At 35.2% G+C, this 13496-nt stretch overlaps 1 protein-coding gene across 1 annotated transcript in view; it reads right to left on the bottom strand.

Moving 5' to 3' along the window:
- The window catches only part of LOC103808763 (receptor-type tyrosine-protein phosphatase delta-like), a gene marked incomplete at both ends in the record, with an annotated part of 60814 nt that overhangs the window by 31696 nt on the left and 15622 nt on the right, over positions 1–13496 (bottom strand). Inside the window, one exon of the mRNA XM_009081567.1 lies at positions 7061–7158. Within this exon, the coding sequence (XP_009079815.1) occupies positions 7061–7158 (98 nt within the window). The remainder of the gene's footprint in view (positions 1–7060; positions 7159–13496) is intronic.

The raw sequence follows: 13496 nt of genomic DNA, 5'->3' as shown, positions 1-13496 counted from the left end.
GGGAGCATGCTGCCTGCTCCGGAACAGTGGTCTGTTAAGCATTGCTATGCCAACAAATATTAGAGCTAGGAGTTTCAAGTTTTTGTGGAATGTGGGCATTGTGAGCTATGGCATACGTTCCACAAGCCCAGAAATGGAAGGAAGCATGTCCTGGTAAAGAATGCCCCATCACTGTAGGTACAAGGTTTGTGGCTCAAATTAAATCATCAAAGGCCACAGAGTCACACAGAAACATAAGATCAGGTACAGAAAGAAGAATTAAAAAGAAAAATTTGAGAGGATGCCAATGCATATAGACTCAGCACAACTAGAGAAAGTACTCAGTTATGCATGAAAATGAACAATTTGACCCTCTTTTACCAATGTCAGCAATAGCGATGAGAATTTCGTATCATAGTTGACACATCTATAATAGAATACTATTGTATTATGCAGAAAACTTGCTAATAGAATGAAATTTACATACTGCATTACCAAAGCATGAATGCTAGATGCATGAACATTAATACATTATTATGGCAACTGGAATTATGTTTTTTAATTAAGGCAGTGATTTACATCTCCATCACACTGTAAAGGCTACCATTTTCAAGAATGGGGGGGGGGAAATCCCACATTTTTTATAGGGCTAAAACTTCTTAGGAATTCTAATATCACTTTGAATCCCAGTCCTAAATATAGTTACAAATGCAGATGAGACATTTCCTGTTGACTCTTAGAGGAAAGTGACCTAACTGCTCAAGAGTAGCTAGAAAAACACCTAAGGCTTTTGCCAAACTCCTCTCAACAAAAATATATTTCCTGTAGAATATCAAGCGAATATTCCTATGACCAAATGAAATAATGTAAAATATGATACCAATGGAATCAAACAAGCTATTTAAGTATATAACTAAAGTATACTTAAGGACAAAAATAAGCATTATTTGACAACATCTTTGAGGGAGAGTCTCCATGATAAAAAGCTCTAGAAAACCTAGCTTTTAAAAATAAAATTTCTTTGCCTCTGCTCTTTAATGTAACCTGTTTACTCCCCACCTGCAGTTCAAATCCTTTGACCGTGATATCATAACAAGTTGTGATGGAAGTAATTTTGTCTTGAAAACAGAGGATTACCCTCAACTTCAGGTAGGAAATAAGTATAAGCAGCAGAAGAACACTTGAGTAATGAAAAACTCTGCTTCATTTAAGTATTTTTATGATTAAAGCATCCTGTTCTTTTGGTTTATATAATACAGGAAATACAGTATCTCTTTGTAATTGTCTCATATAAGACATTTATGCTACTTTAAATTTACAACATATTTTTAAATCACTGTCAGCATTTATTTATTTAAGGAGTAAAGGAGTGAAATTCTTCATTGATTCCTCTATAAACCCCTAAAAATATTGCAAATTAATCTTTCTAAAAAGCCCCCATAAAATTCAGTTTTACCTATAATGACCTATATAGTATGATCTTGAATAATTTTTCTTGCTATATGAAGTTGAGTACTTCTCTCTTCCTACATGTATCACTGCCTTCAGCCGGGCAAAATAAAACTGCTGTTATTACAGTACAGAATCATCAAATCATCAAGAAGGGAAAAGACCTCCAAGATCATCAAGTCCAATCTCAGACTAAACACAACCATGCCAACTAAACCACAGCACTAAGTGCCACGTCTGCTCACTTTTTGAACACTTCCAGGGATGGTGACTCCACCATCTCCCTGTGCAGCCTGTGCCAGTGCTTAACAGCCCCTTGAGTGAAGAAATTCTTCCTGATGTCCAAATTGAACCTTCCCTGGCACAGTTTGAGGCTATGTCCTCTGTCCTATTGCTACTTGCCTGGGAGAAGAGGCTGACCCTCACCTCCTTTCAGGTAAATTCAAATTATTAATTTGAATAATTAAACTGCCTCTGTGGAATTCCTTGGCTATTTTGCCAAGGTATCAGACCAAAATAGAGCATCCTAATACATAGCAAAAGCTTATTTTAATTACATAAGCATAAACAAATGCTGTTAATCCACTGAAGGATTCGCAGGACAAAGGAAAGAGATAATACAGTACTCTAAATCTAGACTAACGCCACTTCAGATTCCTACACTATGCCTTTACAATTCTCTATCATAACTATCCTTCTGGCAGGATACTACCCTAGGTGGAACTAAGCATCAAACAATCTTGGTGAACACAACAGCCTATGTGTTATTAATAGGAAGACAACTTTTCATCGTTCACTGACTACACTAACTGTTTCTCAATAAGTGGAGCACATCCTATGAAAGTAAAGTTACAGAATACCAATGAAAGGTATTTGCAATATTAGAAAGAGGAAACTATTGTAATGATATAGAAAACACATTTTTTCTGGGAAAAAAATTGATTTTTGCACGAGTCACTATTATCTACAATGATATAGCAGTTCAGCTCAGTTGTTTCTTTGGTAGAGATTCATCCAGTAGATTATCTGTTCTTCCAGGACTTTTAAAGTGTATTATATTGATAATAAGTTTTATATATGCTTCTACTATACAAGATTTACTGTGGTTTAGTGCCCAGTGTTTTTGTTGTTGGAGCTGGAGATATAAAAAAAGAAATACACCATATTCAGTAAATTGTCTTCTCATCACAAATCCTACCAACTGTTTCTGAAAAGCTACAATAAAACTTGCACTAGTATAGCTGTGTCAAAATGCATTTTCATAGTTTCCAATACACAGTGCTAAAGCAAAAGACTGGCTGTAATTTACAGAAAAAAACCTGATGACAGAAAACATTAAATTATATACAACTTCTTGTAATATTTGTTAACCAGTACATACACACACATACAAACCCACAGTAAATCATGCAATAACTCAGAGAGGCTGGTAGTGCAATTTTTGTGTTGTAGTGACAGGTTCTCACACCAAAATAGTATGAATCTGAATATACTTCCTTTAGTGTGCAAAGCTATAATTACAGATCTCAGATAAGAAATGTGAAATTATTTTACACAAGTCTCAGAAATCTGCTTCGGCAGATTAAATTTTCTGTTCTGTCTTATAGGAGAAAATGACTGTACAAATACATCTAGTGTATTGAATAGAGTAGGCAGAATATTACTGTTATTCTTCGGTCTACTTCCATGATCACTTTTTATTTCTAAATTCTGAAGCCTGAGTTATGAAGGAGATACAATGTAAAGGTCAGTTTCTTATGAATACAGCTTTTTGCTTAGCAGCTGTCAAGTCCATATGGAGCCTTATATCACATAAAAATCCCACTGAAATTGCCAAAGTCAGCAAAAGCTTCATAATAATCGGCTGGGGTCAAACTTGCCTTTAAATTAAGAGAATATGAAAGACCTGTGTTATATAAATGATACATCATGTTAATACAACATTTTGCTAAGGCTCAGGAATTGCAAGCTAACAATAATGAATGATGGATTATGAAAAATTTATTTTGAAGTAACAAAGAACCTCATCAAGAAGAGGTCATAGCACTGTTTAAATCTTGCAACAGTCATAATCTTCAAGGCTTGGTCCCTGTTGTCCCATAAAAACTGGTATTCAAGGTAAAGTTGTGAGGCAAGTATAATGAAAGAAATCTCTGCTGTTCTGATCATATGCTGTAAGAACTGGGGTAACAGATGCCCTGAGTAAGATACTATGAAATAGTTTCTGAAGACTTGTAGAAGTATGAACTAGTTCATTTGATTATAAAGAACCTTAAAAACATTACACAGCTAGAAGGTAGGTGGTCTACACTGGAAAATACATTCCTTTACCAGATCATAGCAATGAAAGATTCTATCTTTTTCCTTTTTTTTTTTCTTTTCTCCTTTCTCCTGAGAATATCTAGTTTATAACATGCATATTATTATTTATTTTTAGCAATATTTCTTTCCTAACTTCCACATTACCCTGGATCAGAATCAGAATGCAGAGGGATATAGTTTGGACTTATTATTTCTATAATGGCGATTCCAGATTCTTTCTCAACAAGATTTCAGGTAGGACGAAAGGAACATTATTATAAAAAAAAAGGAAAAAATCCAACACCACAAAAAATCTCACTTAGAAAGCTTTGTGTCAGATGAACGGAGAAGAGTGGGTTCAGTTTGGGATTTGAGAAAGCAATCCTGTCTTCTCTCATGGTGCAGGTCTAAATAGAAGTTTTCATTCACCTTCCTGGAAGGGTGCAAGGAAGTTAGAGGGTTTCATTAGAAAATGATGCCAGAGGGTATAAATCAACAGAGGAAGACCGCATGCACATGTGCACTGTCTGTGTGAGAACTTCTCTCTTTTGAAAGATGTGAAGTGATGGAGGTTTCTGTCTGTCTGAAGAGAAAGTTGGAACAGGTAAGGAAGTGATACTATTCCAAAATGAGAAGAACACACTTGTATTGAATTTTGATCAGAAATTCTGATCAAAATTAAGTGGATGGAACATGAGCAAGGATGGAAGAGAAGCAAGTATTCAAGTACTTCTGAAGGGACAGAAAGGGTGCTTAAAATATGAAAAGATGTGTTTGAGTTGTGAAACAAGTAATTCTTTTGAAGAGACAAGCCAAAGTAGAGTGGCAACAGATGAAAAATGTTTGCATTCCTAAATGGGAATTAACTGGGGGACTTTGCTGGTACCAATAAAGGTCAGTGGTTTCCTGATGCATGTTACACTTTTGAAGATGTAAAGTATCTCTTTCTCCTGCTGAGTCACCAGTTTAAATGTTATCTGAAGTGATAATAACAGATTTCTGCCTTGGAATCGGACAGTTGGTTTTAAGAGACATCAGTGAAAACTGAGAAGGTCCCAATCCCTGACCAGAAATTTACCCACCAGCTCCCTTGTGCTGGCACTAGAGCTCCAGCAGACATGTGGTGAGCTAGTTCAGGGAACTGATCCAACTGAAAACAGCAAAGAAAAATAAAACAATTAGTTTTCAGCTGAATCTATTTCCTGAGATAATCCTTGAACAGCTGCACATGTGATAGTGCCAGGACTGGCACAAGAGAGACAACAGGAATGCACAGCCAAGACAGGGAGATGACTTACAGGGATCATCAAACTGCAGCCTTAGTCCACTGCCCAGACTAGACCATGAAACGAAATAGCAGTGGTTTTCACTAATTCCGTTTCAAAATGTATGAATCTTGGACTTGTTGGAAATGGATGTGGTATCTCTAAAGCTGGGATTTCAAAGATAAACATTGAACCCTCTTGGGCAAAGCAAGATGAATGAAGCTTGATGTTGACCCACAGTTGCCCATGTTTTAATCTTGAATGTCTGATCATTCTGTTCCAGATGGTATGTCTTGTAAAGGAAAATATAAAAAAAATTAAAAAAAGAAAATGAAAGCTGTCCTGTTTACACAGACTGGCAAAAACTTATGGAGGGACAAATATACTAAGAATTTAATGATTTAATGCATCTTCATAATGCTGGTAATAAATTATTAAAATTACATTTTCAAGATGATTTTAATGATTTGAATAATAAACACAAAAGCTAAAACACCAAAACTTTTAAGTTATACTACAGCATAAGAACCATGTCACCTCAACAACATGCTCAAGATTTAGTAAAGATGTATTTTTATAGAATTTTTATAGAATATTTTTTTATAGAAATTATACTATATGACTTGGAAATAGAATTTCCTACAGAGAAAAAGAGAATTAATTTGCCTGTAGTACAACAGGAAATTATTTTCACATTTGTGGCAAATGTTAGCTCTTTTTTATGGTGAACATTCTGCTTCATAAATTTCCCTGTCTGATTCTTTATATGTTGCCATCCTCATACTTAAGAACACAGGATTTATCCACAGAAAAGCGAGAAGACTCTCCCAAATTTTTTGTGATTGCAACAGGAAAGAACCATCCTAAGACGGTCTTCAAACAAATTTATTTTCATGAATTGTTGAAATTCTATTTTCCTTTAGACATCTAATGAGATTATTTTTAGAGCAGTCTTCAGGTCTTTCTTAGCACTGTGTTCAATTAAATAATAAGCAATTGTAGTTCTTTATTATAGTACTTAATTTTTAACATTTTCTGTCAAAACTGTCTAAATACAATGGAAATGCATATTGTTTCTGTACCATGCAGGCACATGCTATTATGAAACCAACATGTGAAAGTCATCTTCAGTTTTTTTTATTGCACTGTCCGCATAAACCTTCAAATGCAATGAATGAGCAGTCCCTAAAAAATACGAGTAACACAGGTTTTTACTCCATCATACTAACAAAGCGTTGGAAGGTTTTAAGCAAGGATTAGTGACACGACAGACTATAAAGAAAATACTGTGTCAGTGATCCCTCTGGGAGCTGTTAATCCTTAGATCACTGACAGGATCACCTAAAGCTGATCCAAAGACGTATTCTTTCACTGATGGTTCAGTGCATACTTTAAAACAGACAATATTTTGGCATTGAAAAAACAGCTATAATTTACTGTGTTTATTGGATGGCTCTCTATGTCCCTTTAGCCACACATAACTGACCTAAGAGGCTGTTACACTCCGCAATACTGATACCTATCTACTCCAAGATGGCTTATAAATGATTACTCTCTTCCAGTTAAATTCTTTCATGCTCTTAGAGGCCATCATTCACAGATTATCAAAGTGGTACTATTGTCAGAAGGAAAATACAATGTCTTGTAACTGTAACATTAGAGAAGACACCAGGCATTTGCAAATTCCTTTATTTCATGCAAAATTAATGCGGTGGACTGTACCTTTGGAGCCTGTACTGTATGTGTTCTATCAACATAACACAGGAGATTTTTAAACTAATCTAAGGATCTTTAAACCACAGAGAAGATGGATGTTTGCGTATATTAAAACAAGTAAGTGCTGTATCATTCACACACTATAAGTATGTGCCTGACATGCACCCTTGTAAGAAGGGAACAGATTTTAATGAGCAAAGAAGTCACCTCACCAATGCCATCATTTTACACAAGAGTTTTTCATGATGGTTTCAGTAGCATAAAAACCTGGCATCATATCAGAGAAAAGTCCAGAGAAACAACAAGCATGACATTTTAAACAAGTCAAATAAGAAAGCAGGGAAAATTACCTCATACTCCTGTGAGAACTTCAAATTGTCATTTGCTTTCAATCTTTCAATGTGATCTGCAAGTTCCAAGATAGGTATTGGGGGATGACTGGCCATACCTGTTGAACAAGAAAGAAGAACAGAATTTGAAGTAAACTACAGTGATGGCATTTCTCTAAAATTTAGAAAATGCAGTAGTTAGAATGTCTAAAAATGTGGAAGTAGTAAAGATGTCATATGTGAAAGAAGCAGGCAAATAGTTTGGTTACTCAAAGCAGGACATGCTCTGGATAGATGAGCTCTGACGCCAAATTAAAAGAAGTCACCAAGCATATTCCCAAAGCTAACATTCCTAGTGTAAAGGAAAGAGTTACTGTGAGATGAGTCAATGAGGTTAGCTAGGCATGGAAAGATGATACAGTTAGACCTGATGTTGACCTCTGCTTTGAGTAATGACTCTTTATGTCATTTCAAACTCCTTCTCCTGCACTGCATGAAATGGAAACTCTACTGGATTAGATGAGGAAATGTGAGCTGAGAAACAGACACTGAAAGAGCCCTAAAGGGAAGAGAATAGTGTTTTGACAGAAAGCAAAGTGACTTATGCATAATCAAGGAAAACGAACTGGAATAATGAAGGTTACCAAGGTAACCAAAGACACCTGAACCTGCAAAGGAAATGGTAAAAAACAAAGAAACCTCAAACCAATGTAACACTAACTTACAAAATAAACTATAAAAAATGAAATGGATAGCTTGAAGATTAATAATAATGCATCAAGATCTAGAAGACTATGTATTCTGACTAAATTAGAAAGATTTCAATATTTTATGAATTTTTGAGATGACTGACATGCAACTATGAATGACTAGAATAACATGCACCACTGCTTTTAGACAACAGTCACTGAAGACAACATTGGACATCAGACAATTAGAACTTCAAAAATGTTTTCACTAGTAGCAGATTGTAGAGGCAGGGGTTGTACAGTTTGGCTGGACACACAATACTGACTGCACTAGTACCTTAAAATATTCTTAATCTGGAATCCCATTTATCAACCCCTAAAAGTACCTACAATCTACTTCAGGTGTAAACATCTTTGTCCACTGATGAAGATGCTGAGTGAAAAAGAAGAGCTGGGAATTGGAGTTAGAGATGGGTGTGTAAGGAAGTACAGGGTCAGCAAGGCAAAAGAAAGACAGAAAAGATATGGGGTCAACTAGAACAATCTGCCAGCTTAAAATTTGAGAGGCAAAAATTTGTGAACATGTTTGTTTCAAGCTATTTGTCTTCATGACCCTTCTCCAAAATGCTTACATTCTTCTCTTCATGCTTTATACTTTCACACCTAAAATGAAAGTGAGTTTTCAACAGCTTAGGAAGAAATCAGAGCTGGCAAGAAAAAAATAAGCTAGTGAACCCCAGGATCTCTTGAAATTATAAAGGGAAAACACTGATGACTCAAGGGGGCTCAAGCTGGAAGCCATGTTGCACAATGCAGTTTGCTTTGTCACCGTGGATTTCAAGAGCATGCCTAAGACGGTTAACCTGCATTTCCTTTAAACATAGCTGAAAATGACCATGTGATTACAACACAGCCACACTATAGCATTTTTTTTTAAATTTTGTTTTTAATTCTTGTTTTCTTTTTGATTCTTTGACATTTAAGGCATCATACTAGATTCAAAATAATGTCTAGCAGCACTGTCCCTAATTCTTCTGACTCTATACTATGACCCAATATACATTTTATATTGTCTTCATAGCACATCTGTGATAAGACACATTCAAAGTAGATATTAAGGCAAGCTGTCAGTCAACTAACAAAGCAGCATATTCAGATACAACGGGGAGATTTCTTATAAATGTCAATTATAAAATTAGTCTGTAAGTATTAGTTTATTTGACTAAGTTCTGCTTCTCTCCTAATTTCTTTGAAATTTGACTTAGGACTTGGGTACTCTCAAAGTAAGTGTGGGTGACAGTCATCTAATAATTACACTGATTGATCCAGATCAAGCACCCCTATGGAAAATATGTGAGTGAAAAGGCACAAGAGAACTCTAGATTGATCCAGAAATGGAGGTGGACTGATGTACATCTAAAACAGTGCTTCAACAAAGAAAATAGTAGAGACAAAGATGTTTAGACCTTTTCGAGCGAATCGTGGGAGAGAGTTATTATCATATAAGGACTGAGTGGTAGTTTGGCTAGAGAGGGAGGACACAGAGCCAATCAGGGAGGCGTAGGGGACTGAATTACTGCTCAAAGCTGTAAAAAGTAAAAGCCAATCGGAAATGGGAAACAAATTAGTAACAGCAGTAGACCATCATAATCAATCAATCTTGTACATACAGGCACTTCAGACATGCACAAAACAGCATCTGGAAACTCAACTGAGATGTCTAAAAGGTACAGTTACCCTATGGTAAACATAAAGGACATAAACCAAATGAATATGAGTTGCTCATCACATGATGAACCTGACTAAATCACCAGCATCATGAACACAAATCACAATGATTAGCTTACTCTGGAGGAATAATTTTTTAGAGATGAGCTGAACACCCATTCTTTTTTTTAAACTGTTTTTGTTTATATGCTTCTCTATATGCCAGTTGACGCTCCCAAGGGGAGACTTCATATTGAACACTGTGCAAAAATGAAACCTGACATATAACTTTCTTTTCCAAGGCAAAAAAAGAAAATTCAGAAACTGGCAAATTTTAACTGCAAATATATCCTTTCTCCACAACTCATTTTAGGCACTTACACTCGGACTCTGAATAATTTTCCTCAAATAATATTTCGCAGTTAACTTATGAAGTGAAGTAATTGCATTTGGTATATCTTCATATTTTAAATACATAAAATGCACTCTACTGAGATGATAAAAGTAGCTATTATTTTAAAAGAACTGCTGGAGGACTTTTGTTATGTAATCAGTCTGTGAATCATAATAGAATATGCTATGAATGAACATTTTAGATCTTGTCATATCTCATGCAAAAGCATGAGGCTCCTATTGAGCTTATTGTGAACAGCAGGTGTAGAACTTGACTCAAAAGATCCCACTCAAAATACAGCTAAGCTCACTCATTTTTGTGGCTACAAATAAGAAAATACACTTATTTGATGACACACCTCCACATCAATCAACATATGTTATGACAACACAAAAACTTAAAGACAAAATACAGCTAAATTACAACAGATCTTGTGACATGCTAAAATGTCAAAAGAAACACCATGCTGACAACATGCTTTCAAACGTTCTTTTAAATACAGTATCTCTTTTTAAAAAAAGAGATAAAAAACACTTAAAAACTCAAACAAAAAAGAAACACCCCCAAACCACTGCATGCAAAACACAGCTGAAATTGTATTCATTAGAAGCTTTTATTTTCAGATTTGGTAGAAGATTGCCAAATGTGATTGATCTTATGCAGCCTAGTAGTAACCCGTTCACATGAATTAAATGAAAATGTATGGTTTGATTACACCGTAGAATTACCTTCTTGTTAAACTGTGGTAAATACATGACTAAGGAACATGGAATACCATATGTGCCAGAATTTCAAGGAAACACTGAGAAAGCAAGGTCAAAATTCATCTGCGTGTTACAGACACTAAACCTGTTAATTATATTCCTTTATCCCACTGTAACAAGTGGGTGTTTTGGGCTTGTCATTAGTGCATTAAATTAGGATTTTCTGTGTTGTCCATGGTCTATGATAAGGGCTTTTGTAAACGCCTATGAAACACACACTTATTTAGCAATTTGGAACTGTAGGTTGACATGCCCACAATGAACAAGAAGAAAGTTAGAAATAAAACAAAAAGCTTATCTGCCATCATACAGAGTACAATCTAGATGAACTGAAAATGTGACACGTTATTGTCACAGAAATTTCTTTAGGAAATGAGTGGTATTCGAGGTCCACATTAATTAATAGTCTGTGACATACAAACTAACTTATTACATCCTCAGTTTTATTTAATAACACAGAACGACCTTCCACACACTGATCTATGTTGATTAAGATGTTGTATCTTTATAAAAAAACAGGAAGGAAGTGGTAACAGTGGTTGTTGTTACTGATAATTAATTATCCTTATAAAAAAGATAGGAAGAAATACCTACTTAAAATTTGGACATGGAAAATGGAAAAATTGAAAGATGACCCTGATTCAGAAGGAATTTGGCATCCATGAAAATGTAGCAAAAAAAATAGTGTAACTTTATATTTCCTTTTTCATACAGTCAGGGCTAGGCCAGACCATAATCTTACAAAGATAAATTTACAAGACAAACTCTAGAGAAATATATCATTCTGCCACAGGTATTCTAAAATAGTTGCCAATGCACACGTAATACTGCAAAATGATGTCACTTTTATTCCAGAAGATTTTATGTTCTTCAAACTAGATCAACTACTCTTGAATGAGGATAGTTTTTGTTATGTATCAAAGGCTTAGCTCTAACAAGCAGCCTTAGGATCTCCACAGCCTCACAGCAGAAGCACCAGCTCCGAGTGAGGTATAAACGTCACCAGGTGAGAAGAGGGGAAACCTAGTTTTCAGATCCTGTTCTCAAAATGTGAAATACAATAATGCGTTGCAAAGCTACTGGCTAAAATCCAGGAAAAAAAAAAAGGATTATTTTTGTGAGAACAATTTTAAATATCATCTAGCTAAGCATTCTGATTGCCTCTAGGTTTGAAAGCAATGAAGCAGAGTATCAGAGAAGTGTCATTTGCACCTGGAGCCTCTACTTCCTTTAGATGTCTAAATCCTCCGTGTGACACAAGTTCATATGAAAAACTACATGTATGATTGCTCACTATGAGAAAGCATTTCCAGCCTGTTTTTGCCGTGGAGACAAACAACAGTATTTCCTTCAGCATTGTCATGATTCTCATAAACAGATATCGTGTGGATAAACTAAGGGAAGACGTTTCCTGATATCTTGCAAAGGAGGTGACTAAACTCAGACATGACTTTTTCCATCTTTTTGTTTTTATTTGCACCCTTTTCCTTGGATGTGTTTTACACCTTTTCTGCTTTATTTGGGAGATTAATTTGTGGAACTTCTTTAGCAGCTCAGGGAGTGAGTCTTTTGTGAGTACTTCACTTGTTAAAAAAAAAAGAAGCGGTCTTTAACTTAGAGCTCTAACAATTCTATTTATTTTTCTTGTATTTCAAAGCATCTTATTTAGTTCATAAGATACATTGAGATAATTGGTTAATTGGCACCCAATTACACAAATTACTTGGAAGTGTGACACATTTAATAGTTAAATGAGGATAAAAAAACAATCACTTTTGAGGCATGACTCAATTCAGTTCTCAGCTGATTGGCAGATTGAAGCCTTTGCCAAAGTCTTGGGTCTCTCAGAATCCACTCAAACCACTTAATTTCAGTTAATTTTCCTGTCTGCAAAACTAGGCTTATTTTGATGAAACCTTTTGAGAGGGCTTAATTACTACCCCTTCCTTATTCCCTGCCTTAGCTCTCCAATGTGACATAGAAATTTCTAAAATTTGTGCACCACATTAATGATTTTAATCCTGTGTTTCATAGGAAACTTGTAGAATGGTAAGAATGTGATAGACTCTTCCTCAGCTATTCCAATTATGGAAGAATAACAGATTTTTAAATTAAATCCTACTGAGAGATGGGGTATTTTTGTGTTTACTTAAAGAGAACTTGGTATAGCTGTGACCCATTCACTGGCATATGGGCTTATCTAACATATACATTTCTGGATAGCACATATGGATATGTGATCTTGTTCTCAGATGTAGAACTGTAGGCTATTCCAAATGTCAAAGCAAAATGTGAAATTTATCTATGGAGTTACTCTATCCAGTGAAAACAGAAACCAGAGATGAATTTGGTCCTTCCTGGACAAGGTAAGATAGGAAACTCTTTAGGTAAGCGCTAGACTAGTGAAGAACAAAGTAAAGTATTGACAGGACAACAAAAAGTGAAAGGAAAGCAAGACATCTGCTGTGCTGGTAGTTTAGACTATGGAATTTTACAGCATCTGCATGCTAATTTGACAATTTTACAGCAAGTACTACATAATCATGCCTAAATCATGGTCTAAATATCACCAAAGATAAAATACTGCTTTCCCATATTTTCTTTGAAAAATTGATATTTAATCACCTGTATTGGGAGTAATTTGTACTTGTGGTTACAAATTCAAATTTACTCCAAGGGTTTCACTTTCGAATTATTGTGATAGCTGTATCTAATCAGACCTTTCCTTACACAAAATATATGTTGGATAGTATTTTTCAGAAGAGTCAGCTTAGAAATCTTTTAAAATATTAAGGTTTATAACAACCCAGAATTTTATAGGAGTGTGTAATTTACCTCTTCTGGTGCATACCAGCAGCCTAGACATGCCAATGTAAATTAAATTTTTCTTCTCTTATTACTTC

The sequence above is a fragment of the Acanthisitta chloris genome, unplaced genomic scaffold, assembly GCF_000695815.1.
Source record: "Acanthisitta chloris isolate BGI_N310 unplaced genomic scaffold, ASM69581v1 scaffold4369, whole genome shotgun sequence".
Taxonomy (NCBI): Eukaryota; Metazoa; Chordata; class Aves; order Passeriformes; family Acanthisittidae; genus Acanthisitta; species Acanthisitta chloris.
The sequence above is the reverse complement of the archived record's forward strand: the minus strand, read 5'-3'. Positions and strand labels throughout refer to the sequence as shown.